The sequence below is a fragment of the Brachycentrus maculatus genome, unplaced genomic scaffold (assembly GCF_059751285.1).
Source record: "Brachycentrus maculatus isolate JH-2025_06_01 unplaced genomic scaffold, ASM5975128v1 h1tg000026l, whole genome shotgun sequence".
NCBI classification, from domain to species: Eukaryota; Metazoa; Arthropoda; class Insecta; order Trichoptera; family Brachycentridae; genus Brachycentrus; species Brachycentrus maculatus.
The window spans coordinates 677,933-694,016 of NW_028280780.1; the positions used below are offsets into that span (position 1 = coordinate 677,933).

General features: G+C 29.4%; 1 protein-coding gene across 1 annotated transcript in view; it reads right to left on the reverse strand.

The window, feature by feature from the left end:
* The window catches only part of LOC148312998 (uncharacterized), a 62,139-nt gene that overhangs the window by 11,853 nt on the left and 34,202 nt on the right, over positions 1-16,084 (reverse strand). Inside the window, exons 2-4 of the mRNA XM_088270260.1 lie at positions 15,044-15,297; positions 7,105-7,271; positions 4,536-4,731 (exon numbers count right to left, since the gene is read on the reverse strand). Coding sequence (XP_088126386.1) covers positions 4,536-4,731; positions 7,105-7,271; positions 15,044-15,107 — 427 coding nt within the window. The 5' untranslated portion in view covers positions 15,108-15,297. The remainder of the gene's footprint in view (positions 1-4,535; positions 4,732-7,104; positions 7,272-15,043; positions 15,298-16,084) is intronic.

Below are 16,084 nucleotides of genomic sequence, written 5' to 3' on the forward strand. Positions count from 1 at the left end.
CTTTTATATAATACTATGTAGTAATAAACAAAATATTTTTGACTGCACCCACCGCTTAGTCAAGCCGGAATCAATTAATAATCTTTATTAATATACTCGTTTACTATAAGAATATTAAACAATATGGATTCTTTAGGAATAATAGAGTTCTACCATAATGATTTTCATCTATATTTTCATCCCTTTATTTTCTTTTCAAGTTTCATGTATTTCATTTCCTCATTGAAAAATGTTCATTTCCTTATTAAAAAACTAACAAGAGTCTATTTGGAAGTGTTATTTCGCTTTTCATTTTTATTATTGTCAATTTTTTTTCTGTAAAAGGTCTTTTTCCCGTATACGGCAGATATATATATATATATATATATATATATATATATATATATATATATATATATATATATATATATATATATATATATATATATATATATATAAATATATATATATATGTAATAAAATACCTAGGTACCTACCTATACATTTTATTAAGTACTTACAAAAAGTACCTACATGAAACAGTTCTACCACCAGATGCCGCATGCGTCGCTCAGAAGAAAACAAAAGACTTCCGATAATATTATTAACTGTCAGAATCAGATAGATAGATAGATAGATATAAAAATTATTATAAAGATTAATTAAGAATAAACTTTTATTGTCGTTTCTTTAATTACAAAGCAACACATTGTTTATTTTATTATTATACACCCACTTTACATATTATTTACACTTAATTTTCAAAAGGAAAATATTACCACGTTATAAAACGACAATTTTGTTAATATGGAAATGGATCATGAAACATTAGATGTATTAAAACAATTACTACAATATGTTCGGAGTGAGAGAGAAAAATTAGAAGATGATCAAAGAAAACGATTAGAAGATAATCAAAGAAGACGTGGAAATCTTAGAACTAGTGATAAAATTAAAGATAAAAGTCCATGTAAGATTTGTGAAAATTTAAATAAGGGAACTCGATATCACCCTGCAGCAAAGTGCTGGTTTAAAACAAAGGAGGATGATAAGATTAATAATAAAAATGAAGATTTACAAATTACACAGAAACAGTGCTTGAAGAATGAAAATAAAAATAATGTGGAAAAAATGTCTACAAAATATAAAATAAAATATACTCCAGAAAAGAAGAATTTCGAAGCAGATTGTATGAGCAGGAATCCAGTATTAGAATCGAAGGAAAATGCAAATGAACAATTAAAAGTTGTAAATTTGGTTAAATTAGAAGATATTTTAAAAGATCAGAATAAAAATGAAGACACACAAATAACAAAGAAACAGTGCTTGAAAAATGAAAATAAAAATAAAGTAGAAAAAACTTCTACGAAAGATAAAATAAAATATACTCCAGGAAAGAAGAATTTAGAAGTAGATTGTCTAAGCAGGAATCCAGTATTAAAATCGAATGAAAATGCAGATGAACAATTAAAAGTTGTTAATTTGGTTAAATTAGAAGATATTTTAAAAGATCAGAATAAAAATGAAGTCATACAAATAACACAGAAACAGTGCTTGAAAAATGAAAATAAAAATAAAGTAGAAAAAACTTCTACGAAAGATAAAATAAAATATTCTCCAGGAAAGAAGAATTTAGAAGTAGATTGTCTAAGCAGGAATCCAGTTTTAGAATCGAATGAAAATGCAGATGAACAATTAAAAGTTGTACATTTGGTTATATTAGAAGATACTTTAAGAGATCTGAATAAAAATGAAGGAATTCAAAAGAAAAAAACAAATGGATTGAAAAAAACTGTGTCTACTTTAAACGAAAAAAAAAGAAAGAAAGAAAAAAAAAAAAAAAAAAAAAAAGAAGGAAAAAAAAGAAAGAAAGAAAAAAAAAAATAAAACTTTATCATATCACTAAACTTATACCAGTCCCTTCACTACAAGAAGATGATCCGGAGGACGAGTGAAAATTTTACTATGAATTTTCATCCCCAAGGGGGGAGATGTAATAAAATACCTAGGTACCTACCTATACATTTTATTAAGTACTTACAAAAAGTACCTACATGAAACAGTTCTACCACCAGATGCCGCATGCGTCGCTCAGAAGAAAACAAAAGACTTCCGATAATATTATTAACTGTCAGAATCAGATAGATAGATAGATAGATATAAAAATTATTATAAAGATTAATTAAGAATAAACTTTTATTGTCGTTTCTTTAATTACAAAGCAACACATTGTTTATTTTATTATTATACACCCACTTTACATATTATTTACACTTAATTTTCAAAAGGAAAATATTACCACGTTATATATATATATATATATTATATATATATATATATATATATATATATATATATATATATATATATATATATATATATATATATATATATACAAATATATATATATATATATATATATATATATATATATATATAAATTAAAATAAATAAATCAGACAGGAAAATCCTTCTTGTTTAACGTGAGGGGATTATCCAAAAAAAAAATTAAATGTTCTGTTTTTTCCCGCATATTACAGTAAAAACACGATTATTTACTTGACCTCACCCTTAATTGAAACATGTGTAGTTCTCAGATAAATCTGTTGTGTGACTAATGACGTTATTTTTTTATATTTAAAGAGAAATATTTATGTGCTTATTATTAACACAAATATTTCAATTTTATTTCTTGAACATTTTCCCCAGATACATTGTGGCACATTTTATAAACTTTATAAAATTAAATAACTTTGTTGTAACCACTTTTTTATAAAAAACAATTTAACCTACCGGCTTTGACAAGAACCTTGCCAACATCAATCAATATAAAATTATTTTGAATTAAAATAAACCCTGATGATGACAAAGTTCTTGTCGAATTCGATTTGTTAAATTGCATTAATAAAAAATTGGTTATAACAAAGATTTTAATTATATAAAGTTTATTTCAATTTCATACTATTACTGTGAGCCTAAGCGGCTCATTATTAGACAAAGGTTATTATTTTGATATAATCTAAAATGAAATTTAAAAAAAGTATTTGATTAGGACATATTTAATATGACAAATGCCACCTCACGACCTTTGCGAAGCATCTGCTTTAATTAAAGGAGTAATTAATCGTCTAGGGTTAAGCAAACATTGGTATGTAAAGGTCATTCCTAGATGAATTTCTCTTCATTCCAAAATTACAAGAAGATATTCCCCAAGATCGAGTATGAAATGAACCTAATGATTAATTACTGGTCATTTTAGGCAATATTGTTGTCATACATAACGCTTAATTTCCTGTTTGGTACTATAATATACAGTAAGATGTATATTCTCTGAAACCAAAACCTTGAATTAGGTCATATAAATTCGGGGTCATGTCAACATGTTTTGTAATGTATGGTTAAATGTATGGTCAACATTGGTAAGTAAAGGTAATTCCTAGATAGTTTTTTCTTCATTAAAAAATAACATGAAGATATTCCCCAAGATCGAGTATTACGAATGTACATAATTATATTATTTTTTGAAATCTTATCAAAGATGAAGAAGAATAAGGAAGTCTGGGCATTTACGGGGCTGACTTCTCATTATTCCAAAATTACTTGAAGATATTCCCCAAGATTGAGTATTGGAAATGTACGTAATGATATATTTTTGGTCATCTATGCCAATATATTTTTCAAATGTAATGCACATATGTTTCATATGCTTACTTTTCTGTTTGGTACTATAAAATACAGAGAGATGTTTATTATCCGAAACTAAAACCTTGAATTTTGTAATGTTTTAAGTCAACGTAACGAGAAACACATACGTAATATATGTTTGTGGTATGACGACTGTGGGGCAAGTGGTAAACTTATATAATATATAGCGCAATGGGAAAAGTGGTATTGGTAAACTTATACTAAGTATGGCGTTATTGCAGGAGTGGTAGAGGTAAACTTGTGCATATATGAACATATATAAGACGTGATTTATGGATTATTACTCATATAATTATCTTTGTCGTGATGGGAGGAGTGATTTTTTAAAAATATATAAAGCGTAATGGGCAGGATTGGTAGTGGTTTACTTAAAAAAAAACAAAGCCATATAAGGCTTGATTTTAGTAGTAGTAGAATTTTTAATGGTTAAAATACTTGTTGACAAATCTGGGTTTCCTCCACTTACGACAGGTCATAAGCCAGCTTATGATAGGTCATAAGCCCTGTAAATATCCAGACTTCTGTATTCTCCTTTATCTATATTGAGATGTCAAAATAATGTAATTTAGGTAAATTTATAAGCTCAAGGGCGCTCATAAAGACGTGGATAATAATATGATTATGATAATGATGGTTTAAAAAAATACTCAATCGGTCTCGAAAAATCGAGAAAGCGGAGTCTAAGGAGGGTACAAAAAGGGAGCTGAAGTATTACTGTGTATTGAAAGTGGTAAACTTATACAAAATGTGATTTCAGGAGTTACATTGGTAAACTTTTATACTTATTTATAATGTGATTTAAGTAGTGGTAGTGATATATAGCGTGACTGTATAAGTGGTTGTTTACTTACTCATGATGGATATATTTCTGGTCTCCATGGCGGTCCTAAAGGTGGGCGCTTCTGTGGACACCTCACAAGTATAAGAACCCGAAGCCGCAGGAGTCAGCTGCTCCAAGATGATAGAGCAACTTGTTCTGCTGCAGGAAGGGTCACCGGGAGATAGGGAGAGGACTGCGCCCTCTAGAGGGAATGTCTGGTATCTGGGCTGTGAATTTAAAATACCAGAATGTTACATAAATATATGCATAAATATATTTTTGGGCAGTGTAGTGAAAATACTAGAATGTTAAATAAATATATATGTTAATTAATTTTTGGGTTGTAAATCGAAAAAGTATGCTAGAAAACCAGTTTGTTATATAAATATAAAAATAAATTTGTGTATAATTTTTTTTGGTCAGTGAATTATAAATACTAATATATTATTTTAATATTCTATGGGCAGTGAGTTGAATATACCAGTTTGTTAAATAAATACATAAATACTAGTTTATAAAAACATGTTTAACTCATTTACTTAAAGTTTAATATTACGATGTTCAAAAATGATACAAAATGCATCGAAACACGTATCATAATAGATTTTAAGAAATACTGGTATTTACAAAGTAAAAATTGAAAATGGACGGATATTACAACAATTGACTGCCGAATCAATACGTAAAATGAAGATCTTTTGACCTGTCATTTACTTGTTTGTTTGCTTGTTTACTTTGACATGTTACATACGTTAGTTTTCTACTGTAGTATTGTATATAACGAAAGCTTAACTGACAGTACACAACGGAGTCCTGGTTCCAACCATAATTTATGGAAATGAACCATGGAGTTGGCAAAAGAAGGCTGAAAGTAGTTGAAACGCGATCTCTCAGAAGAATGTGCGACAAAACGATGTATGACAGTGACAGTGAAATAAGGAAGGAATGTAAGGATGTTCGAATAGTGAAATAAGGGAGGAATGCAAAGCTGAGATAAGCATTATCGGTAATATCAAGAAAGGTGTGTTGAGATGGTTTGGACATGTGGAACGAATGAGCGGGGAAAGAACGGTAAAACAAATCTGTGAGGCGAATGGAATTGGAAAAAAGGAGCAGAGGAAGACCGAGAAAAACTTGGCACGATCAAGTATGCCAAATACTTGAAAGCGGTCAGGTTAGGAGTCATAATCATCGGCGGATATGTATGAGGAGATGCATGAACGTGGAAGAGTCGAATAATGCTTGCAAAGACAGATTGGTGTGGCGTTCTATTATCTCTGCCTACCCGTGAGGAGAAGCGGCGTGATGGTTAGTTAGTTAGTTAGTTAGTAAGTTAGTATCGTATATTAGTGACTAAAATTTACCAAATTCGATGAGAATTCAAGTCATTTGCATGATTTAACTATTAGATGTCATGAATTGCGGAATGTAAGTTAGAACACCCTGTAGCTATAATACTCTCTAATATAATATGAGCATGCATAAAGTTATATGTACTTATAGTACGGGATGTATAATAAACTAGTTCAAGCGATAAACATTCGCGATTGTCAGCGTAAATCCAATCCGCGATCACGCCTACAACAATAAATTTTGTAAAATTCTCGATGGGCCCTTAACCATTCCGTCCATGTTTGAACAGTAACCATTTAGACCATTGGTTCTCAAAGAAGATGTTTTTCTGAAAGAAAATGTTTTTTTAGTAAATACCACTATTTTTTTTAATCTACTGTGACACGTGTTTCGATGCATTCCGCATCATTTTCAAACATCGTATAGATTAAAAAAAAAAAGTGGTATTAACTAAGTAAAACATTAATTAAAAGTGGAAATATTTTATTACAAAGTGACTGCTGAATCAATTAAGGAAATTATAGTATTTTGTTTTATTGTTGTTGACATATCGCTCACTCCTTTCAAGAACGTCATAAATCAAAAATCGTCAGTTTTCAGTTGTGCATGTTTTCGGAATGCTCAGAAAATGTACTATATCTCAGCAAAAGCGGCATATTTTAAACTCAATATTAACCCGCTACAGGGCTAAAAGTGTTTATTTTTTGCATTTTGAAGAAAAGTTATAGTATATATTTTTTTTAAATACACTAAATATTTTTCAAAGGGAGAAAAAACCTTCAGGTTCTACCTTAAAAGATCTGTTTCACAGTAAAAAGTAAAAAAAGTGGCTTGATATTGATTTTTAATACAATGTATTATATTTTTTAACTTTAAAAACGTTCTTCTGGAAAATCAAGTTTTTTGATTTATGACGTTCTTGAAAGCAGTGAGCGATATGAAATATTTTTAACATTGTATCTATTTATAATAACTGGACAATGAAAAGTATTTTTTGCTTACATCATATTTTTTATTGTAAAGTTTGTGACCAAAACTGAATGTGCACTGACTATTAATTTCCTGTATAAGATACATAGTTACAGTTATATATATTTAAAATTTTCTTCGGCCGTGTAAAATAATATCATATCATATCGTGTTACAAGGTAAACTGAAGATTGATTTATTTATTTGATGTGTTCATATGTGCGGTTTATTGGCACGCTAGCAAAAATACTGCACGATTGATGAAAGTATCACGTTACCTTGTGAGACGGCATGTATCTGTAGAATTCCTGATCATCCTTGTACCACTTGACCGAGAAGAGAGCGTCGTGTCCAGTGTCATACGAACAGGACATGTGAGCCTCTCGCTGGAGGTAGGCTAGCTCGGGCACCGAGATCCCGACTATCTTTAGACAGGTACTGCCGCCTGAAAAAATATATAATAACAAATGAATGTGTATTATCAACATTTTAGAACTGGTTGAAGTGGACAAATAAATCATCGATATCTCAACAAAGGTGAAGAAGAATATGGTATAAGTCTGGGTATATACAGGGCTTATGACCTGTCGTAGGCAACTTTAAGTGACCACTTTACACAAGTGTAACATTCACCTTTCAACTCATGATTGACAATCACACTTCTCAATTTTTTTCTCAACACTCATACAAAAATTATATAATTCTGTCCTTAAATGTACAGAAAGAATGATTTTCAATTGATATCTCAACATGGATAGAGAAAAATATGGAAATCTTGGTATTCATAGGCTTACAACCTGTCATAGTCTGGTTTTAGTGATCACTGTATACACGTGTAACATTCACAGTTTTACTCGTGAAAAAAACATGTAATGCATGTTACTAATTCCGTTTTTATGATATGAAAAATGTGGTCTCAAAATGATAATAAAGGTCATCGGTTTTATCATTAAAAAAAATTAAATTATTGTTAATTCTCTTCCAAATATGGACAATATCATCGGTTTTATTATTTTCAAGAGGTGTTTCTCTTTATAAGGTTAACAATATCACCAGTTTTATTATTTTTAATATGCATATATACTTTTCATCTAAAGATTAAGAACCGGTTTTATCATTTAAAATACATATTTATAATTTAAGTTTTACAATATCATCGGTTTGATTATTGTTTAACACAGGCCTGGCCAACCCAAATTGCATCTCGGGCCGCATCGATGACCTAAAATTTTCCCAAGGGCCGCATACAGACATTAGAAAAAAAATCTAAATGACGAATTTCATACTTACTGATTTTTTGTAAGTATTATAAATAATTTGAATGCTGAGTTAATTAGAAAGTACAATTATTGTAATTGTAAAGAAAAAAAAACATTACTACGACCAGATGTGAGAAGAAAACATACATTGAACCAATAAAAAATGTATTTGAATAGTGATAAACATTTTGAAAAGTTTTAACAATCAAAATTATTAATTGGGACACATTTATCAAACAATATTAACCTTTTTATTAAAAATAAAACCAATTTATTAATGGCATCTTAGTCTGAGATTTGAGTTTTTTTCGCTAAATTAATTATTCTAAATCTATCAATGAACTTGCACACCTTATCCGGTTAACGAGATTTTATGAGATTTTTTTAAATTGGCGATGCTGAAGAGCGATCGAACGGATATTGTTCAGTGCTTTTATAACAACATGCATGACTTAGCTCATAGATAATACTTGAGGGCATACATTTTGTTAGTGTATCAAACCGTGTATTACAAATGATTTAAAAATATATTCTTCATACATAACCGCGGGCCGCGGGTTGGCCACCCATGGTTTAATAGTATTTCTCTTTGTACATAAGATTAACAATATCATCTGTTTTATTATTTCAAACAGGTGTTTTTCTTCGAAAGATTAACACTATGGTCGGTATTACTATTTTAAATAAGAATTCATCTTCTAAAGAATGACAAAATTTCTGATTCTCTCTACGCCGAACCGTAAGTATCTTGATTAGGACAGCCTGTTTTCGTTTTGTTTACCGCAGACTGATGTCGGTAATTAATACTTACGGTTCAGTACTTACCCTTATCCCATCAAAAATTATTACCCTCCAGTCAAAATGCTTTTAGTTAGCGGTTGTTTCAGATCAAACCCACTCGTATGTTTAATATCAACCCTATTCAATATTTTTAGTTGGAAACAATCTTTAGACGTTAATTAAAGGGAAAATAATATTGGATAATTTCATGAACTTTAAATAGGAAATCTATCAATCTTATTGATTCTTTGTACAACTATTAATACTACTACTACCATCACCCCGTTTGCCAAGGGTAGACAAAGAAGATGGAACGCCACACTTTTCTATTCTGATACACACTCTTAGCTTCCTTTACATCCATACATCTAGCCATACATGCCCTTCGATTAAACAGACTTTTGTTACTGTAGGCGTCTGGCCACGCCATTTGGTGTTGTCAGGTTGACAACACTGAAATATACGAATTCGCCACGGAGATTCCCGAGCGGATTCAACAAAAGCGGCCAACCGAAGCGCGGAGACCGAGATTCGCTGCATTCGCTTGATTGCTGAAGGACGTATATTTTAGTTTCATATTAAATTTAAAGTTCCATAAACAATTAGATATATTATAATAGTTAATATCAATAGTAATTAAAGTGTAAGAAATTATATCAATAAACAAACTGTAAGTAAGCATTTCTTTTCAATATCCTATTCTGGCTTCCCGTTACAATACCACACACCAGGTCACCAAATTACCACCAGATTTATGTTTTTGATTGAACTGATCATGTTAAGTTTTTTTGGCCATCCTCGTTCTGTTCTCTGGCTCACATTTCTCAAATGATGTTTTTTGGTCATTCTTTTGTTATCCATTCGCTCCACATGATGGTATATACTCGTAAATTGTATATAAAGTCATCCTTCAATTAACACCTTTCACATGTGAGTTCTTGGCACTATCTACGGTTTCAGTTTTTCATTTTACTAAGCAAAAACCTGTATGAAATTTAATAAGATTTTTCCTTAATTTCTTTACATATCAGAAAACGCTTAGAACATGATATTTTTTATCAAAACAGTTATTTTATTCAGATTTGTAAACAAAAATTTGTGCACACTCAAAATATTGCGAAAGTAAAAATAAAGTACTTTGATAGAGTGGCTGCTGTCAGCAAAATACAGATTTATTTAAAAAATAAATGCTAATAACTACTGCCTGATTTATTTTCCCTCTCGACCGCATTTAACGGCCATTCGAGCGCAGAACAGAAAAGAAACCAGAAGATTTCCGGAAAAAAGAAAACTTGTTATAGCAATAAAAGGACCATTAAGAGAACAAACAGAAAAAAAGAAAAACTTTGGCAAATTCCCTGAATTTGCGACGGGTTCCATTTTGCGTTTCGCAGAAACGAAAAACGTTGAGCTTTCGTAATGCAAATTGAACTTGACTTTTTATGTTCTCAGTCGAAAATGTTAATTTAAAACCCAAATAAGCTGACTTTATTGAAGTTTTGTAGACCTCATTTCCTTACAACTAGGTCACAGAGCTAATAGTAACATTAGCTACAATACACACACACACACACACACACATATATATATATATATATATATATATATATATATATATATATATATATATATATATATATATATATATATATATATATATATATATATATATATATATATATGTATACATGTGTATATGTGTGTAAGTATGTGTGTATTTTGTTCATATATTTGTTGACGCCCTAACATATATTATATATTGGAAATAGGAGCAGGGTAATAGGAAATAGGAAATAGGAAAACCTAGGAAAACTAACCAAGCGTCAAGACGTTTTTCCAAGACGTAGGAGTACACACAACAATTTTTTTAACTGTAAATCTTCGCCTTTTCTACATTCATACATACCCGCCGATTATTCCGATTTTAAATTTTATCTATGATTTGTTTTAGATATTATTCTTTGACATCTCATCAAAGATGAAGAAGAATATGGAAATCTTTGCATTTACGGGGCTGCCGACCGTCATAGGCTGTTTAAGTGAACTTTACACACGTTTAACTGACTTTACACTTGCGTAACATTCACCAATCGTATTATATGAATCAATTTTGAAACATTTTAACTTAAACTTCCATATTCTTCTTCATCTTTGATGAGATGTGACAAAATAATATGAAAAAACTCCTGTAATTGGAGAAAATCCAGATTTTGTGGACAAGTATTTGGACACACTCAAAATATTGTGTTAGATACTTTATTTCATTAGTCGATTACCAACAATTGATTATTTTATTTGCCCTAAAGACGACACATCAATACTAAAGGTGACATGCCAAGTTTTAAGTCCTGGGATGCCCAGACTTCCATCTTCCTTCAAGTAAAAATCAAAAGACGATTCATCTCAAGCTGAGACACCTTTAAAATAATTTAACTGGTCAAAAGGAATATTTCCAATTATTTCATATAATAGATTAAAAGCATTTCGTAAAAGTTTAAATCACTGAAAGAGAGGGATCTTAGAGGAAATAAGGGATGACTATATCAAATAAAATCCAACACTAATTCGCTACATCTGGAAGCTCCATCGTCTCCAATTATGGTATACTTTATTCAAAGGAAAACTTTCACAATTAAGAGTAATATTAGACTGGGGAACTTGTCAAGCTTTCTGTCGACTCAATTGGGAACAAACAGTACAAAAACTTTTTTACAACATTTTGAATGTGTCCAAATACTTGTTCACAAATCTGGATTATCTCCAATTATAGGATTTAGTTTTCGTATTTAATATTCAAATATGAAAACTAACTCCTATAATTGCAGATAATCCAGATTTGTTTACAAGTATTTGGACACAAAACAAAATAATAAAAATAAAAACGATATTTTCTGGCGTTACTCATGTATGTGATTATAATCCAGTATTCGGACCTCACATACTAATATAAGAGTTTCTGCTCAGTAAAAAGCTTATTTTTATCTCACCAATAGATGTCTCTAGTGAAATTTTATTGCTTCAAGAACAAGGTTTCTAAATTGGTTCACATATGTAGAACTTGAGAACCAAGAATTTGAGTAGTGTGGTTGTCAAAAATGGGTAGAATCGGTGAATTTTACACGTATATATGTAAAGTGATCCCTTAAACCAACCTATGACGGTTGTCAGCCCAGACTTCCGTATACTTCTTCATCTTTGATGAGACGTCAAAAATAATATGAGTACGAAAAGTGCTGAGATGTTTTTTTGAAGGGAGAGAATCAGATATAAAATTTAGTATACAAGGTTAAAGAATATCAGCCATATTAAGCAAATCTAACTGATGTCAGATTTTTTTCAACACGTTCTGTTGTGTGACGTGTAATTAATAAAAATTACTCCTTCATACTTTAATATCTCTTTAAATAAAAAAGGAACTGTATTGAGACTTTGCAACATATTTACGCACTGTATGATAAAATGAAAAATACCTATAACTATGTAGATATCAGAAACAATATGAGTGTGTCACAAATCTGGATTATCTCTAATAAGGAATTCATATAAATACAAACGGATGTGGAAAAGACAAAGTCTGTCTTATAATCATAGAACGTCCTCGCGGTTTTTCCACTCTGCTTAATCCAGTTGGGAGGCAGCGTAGTGGTTATTTAGTTAGATTTTATTTTCCCCCTACCTTTCAGCGCCCATCGCAAGAGATAATACGGAACAAACTTTGTATTACATGTATGTCAAACTTGTGCCTCGTTGTCTGGCAAAAAATAATTTAAAAAATAAATTGGCTGAGGGGCGGTTATACTTTTGAAGCAACATACATGTACAGTGTCTAATCAAATTATACGCAGGACCTGCATATTTAATTTAATATCTACGTATACATGTGTATAAGTATGTATGACATGTGTATATTACACATTCCGTAGTATGGGTCAGCATCCTCGGCTACCGTACTTGAAGTTCCGGGGTTGATTACCAGGGGGAGTGTATTTTTCACTATTATTTTTATTCAATATTACCCTACACTGGTACCTGAAGAGTAGGGCTGATCACCTTTCCTTCACGCGTTAACGATCAAGATAACACTGCATTTACATGATGCAGTGCCCTATGCACATCGGTGTGATAAAAAATATATATACAAAAAAAAAATATTTATAAACATAAAATAATAATATAAAAAGAATAAACTAAGCATAGACTGTATACCAGTCCACGGTAATATTAATTAATTGAATAATCTCTTATATTTTTTAGCTTCCCTCCCCTGAGAATCGAACCCGGGACCTCCAGAACGGTAGCCGAGAGTGCTGACCATTTCACTACGGAGGCGGATAACATTAAACATCAAAAAGAAAATAATTATCAGTATATAAAATAAACTTGAATACATCAAGCATCAAATTTGAACTCAGATGAACTCTATCTGCGTGAACCTTGTTTCTATCAACGAGACATCACGATCGACTTTTTTATGAAAGCTTTCAGATAAGTATCTATAAGCTTATAACAATACATATATTTTTTACATTCAATACTTTTTAGAGGCGAGCCTAAGAGGCTTTCGTTTGAAAATAGAAATCAATAAGAGAGACATGACATTTTTAGTATATTTTTAAGTATTTATATATTACAATACATGAAATGGAATGCGAATCACGATATCACTCTAAAGATATTGAAAAAATATATGAAACGTTTTTCAAGTACGACAAATAAATTGGAAAACTCCAAAAAAATTAAGAAAGGTTTATTTACCATACATCTCAAGATTTCCAAGGCGCTGGATTGGTAAAGTTTATTTTTATATAAAATATATATACAAATTAAATATGAATGATTAATAATGCGCAAAAAGTTATTTACAGATTTTACATTTTAAAATACAAAGCCGTTATTTCAACACTTCCAGATATATATATATATATATATATATATATATATATATATATATATATATATATATATATATATATATATATATATATATATATATATATATATATATATATATATATATATATATATATATATATATATATATATATATATATATATATATATATATATATATATATATATATATATATATATATATATATATATATATATATATATATATATATATATATATATATATATATATATATATATATATATATATATATATATATATATATATATATATATATATATATATATATATATATATATATATATATATATATATGTATTTATGTATTTATATATGTACGAAAGTGAAAAAGGTTGGCAAAAGAAGGATGAAAGTATACTGAATGCTGTTGAAAAGTGATCTCTCAGACAAATATGCGTTAAAACAATGTTCGCATGGTAAATGAAGAACATAAATACATATATATATATATATATATATATATATATATATATATATATATATATATATATATATATATATATATATATATATATATATATATATATATATATATATATATATATATATATATATATATATATATATATATATATATATATATATATATATATATATATATATATATATATATATATATATATATATATATATATATATATATATATATATATATATATATATGTATTTATGTATTTATGTATATATATATATATATATATATGTATTTATGTACGAAAGTGAAAAAGGTTGGCAAAAGAAGGATGAAAGTATACTGAATGCTGTTGAAAAGTGATCTCTCAGACAAATATGCGTTAAAACAATGTTCGCATGGTAAAATGAAGAAACAAGTCTGAGGAAAGTTTTATCGATAAAATTGAGAAAGGTGTTATGAGCTGGTTTGGACGTATTGAACAAATGAGTGAAGAATGAAAGGTTTATCAAATTTATGTGTTGAATGTAGTTGGAGCTTAGGAAGACTGAGGAGAAAAGTTGGCACGATTAAGCATTTCGGATATTTAAATGTGGTCAGATCAGGAGAGGCGTTCTATTTTTGTACCCTTGAGGGAAAATAGCTTGATGGTTAGTTAGTTAGTTAGTTTATATAAAATACTCTCCTTATCATTCGTCCTTCACTTTGTGTAATACCACTTTAAAAAGTTGTATAACACAATGTGAACATTGAATGATAAGGAGAGTGTTATATTACCACACTACAAAATTTTAAATACTTTTAAAATACAAACTAGTTTACAGATTACTTACCACATAGAAAAATGATGGTGTAAACAGTTAGGATACTGTTCCATTTGTGTTTATTGCTCCCCATCGTGATGGCTGAACACTTTCTACTTATTCACACATTTTAATATGAGAAAAACTTCACACACTCGTTGGTCAAAGATGACTGCATAAGACAAACTTTTATTTATTTTACATGATCACTTTTCAGAACGAAAACTTCAAAAATAATAAATTAAAATATCACACTGTCTTGTGAAGGCGTCCCTTTGTTGTACCTGTGGAAGAAAAAAATAAAATGTGTAGTAATTTAATAGTAGGTAATATATTAACAAGCTTTTACGGATGTGGGTAAGCACTGCTGCTTTTCCAAGCAATTATTCTTCTTAAATTCTTTTCCATATTAAGCAGTATATTTTGTATATATTTGACATCTCAACAAATGCATATGACATTATTTATTGATTCGGCATTAACTTTGTGGAATGACATGATTATTTTATTAAAATTAAACACTTGAATAATCCACTTTATCGAGTTTTATTTTTATTTACGACTAGGATCGAAAACGACAATTGTTTTCATCTTCTGGTGCAAATTAAAACTTTAATTTGTACCAGAAGATGAAAACAATTGTCGTTTTCGAAACTAGTCGTAAATAAAAATAAAACTCGATAAAGTGGATTATTCAAGTGTTTAATTTTAATAAAATAAAAAAATATGTATATGAAGAAGAATATGGAAGTCTGGGAATTTACAGGGATTACAAGTGATCATTTTACACATGTGCAACATTCATCAATTGTACTCTTGATTGACAACCACACAACTCAAATTTTTCAGACTCTTAGATATGTTGATCACTCTCGTGTCACGGGACTCTTTTTATTTGTATGCAAGGTCCGAATCCTGGATTATGTTCACATATAATCAGTTTATCCCGCACAACATTTTGAGTGTATCAAATCCGTGGTCACAAATCTTTTCTACTTAGGATATATTTTTACATTTTGATATCTCAACACAGATGAAAAATAATATCGAAAACTGGGTATTTACAGGGCT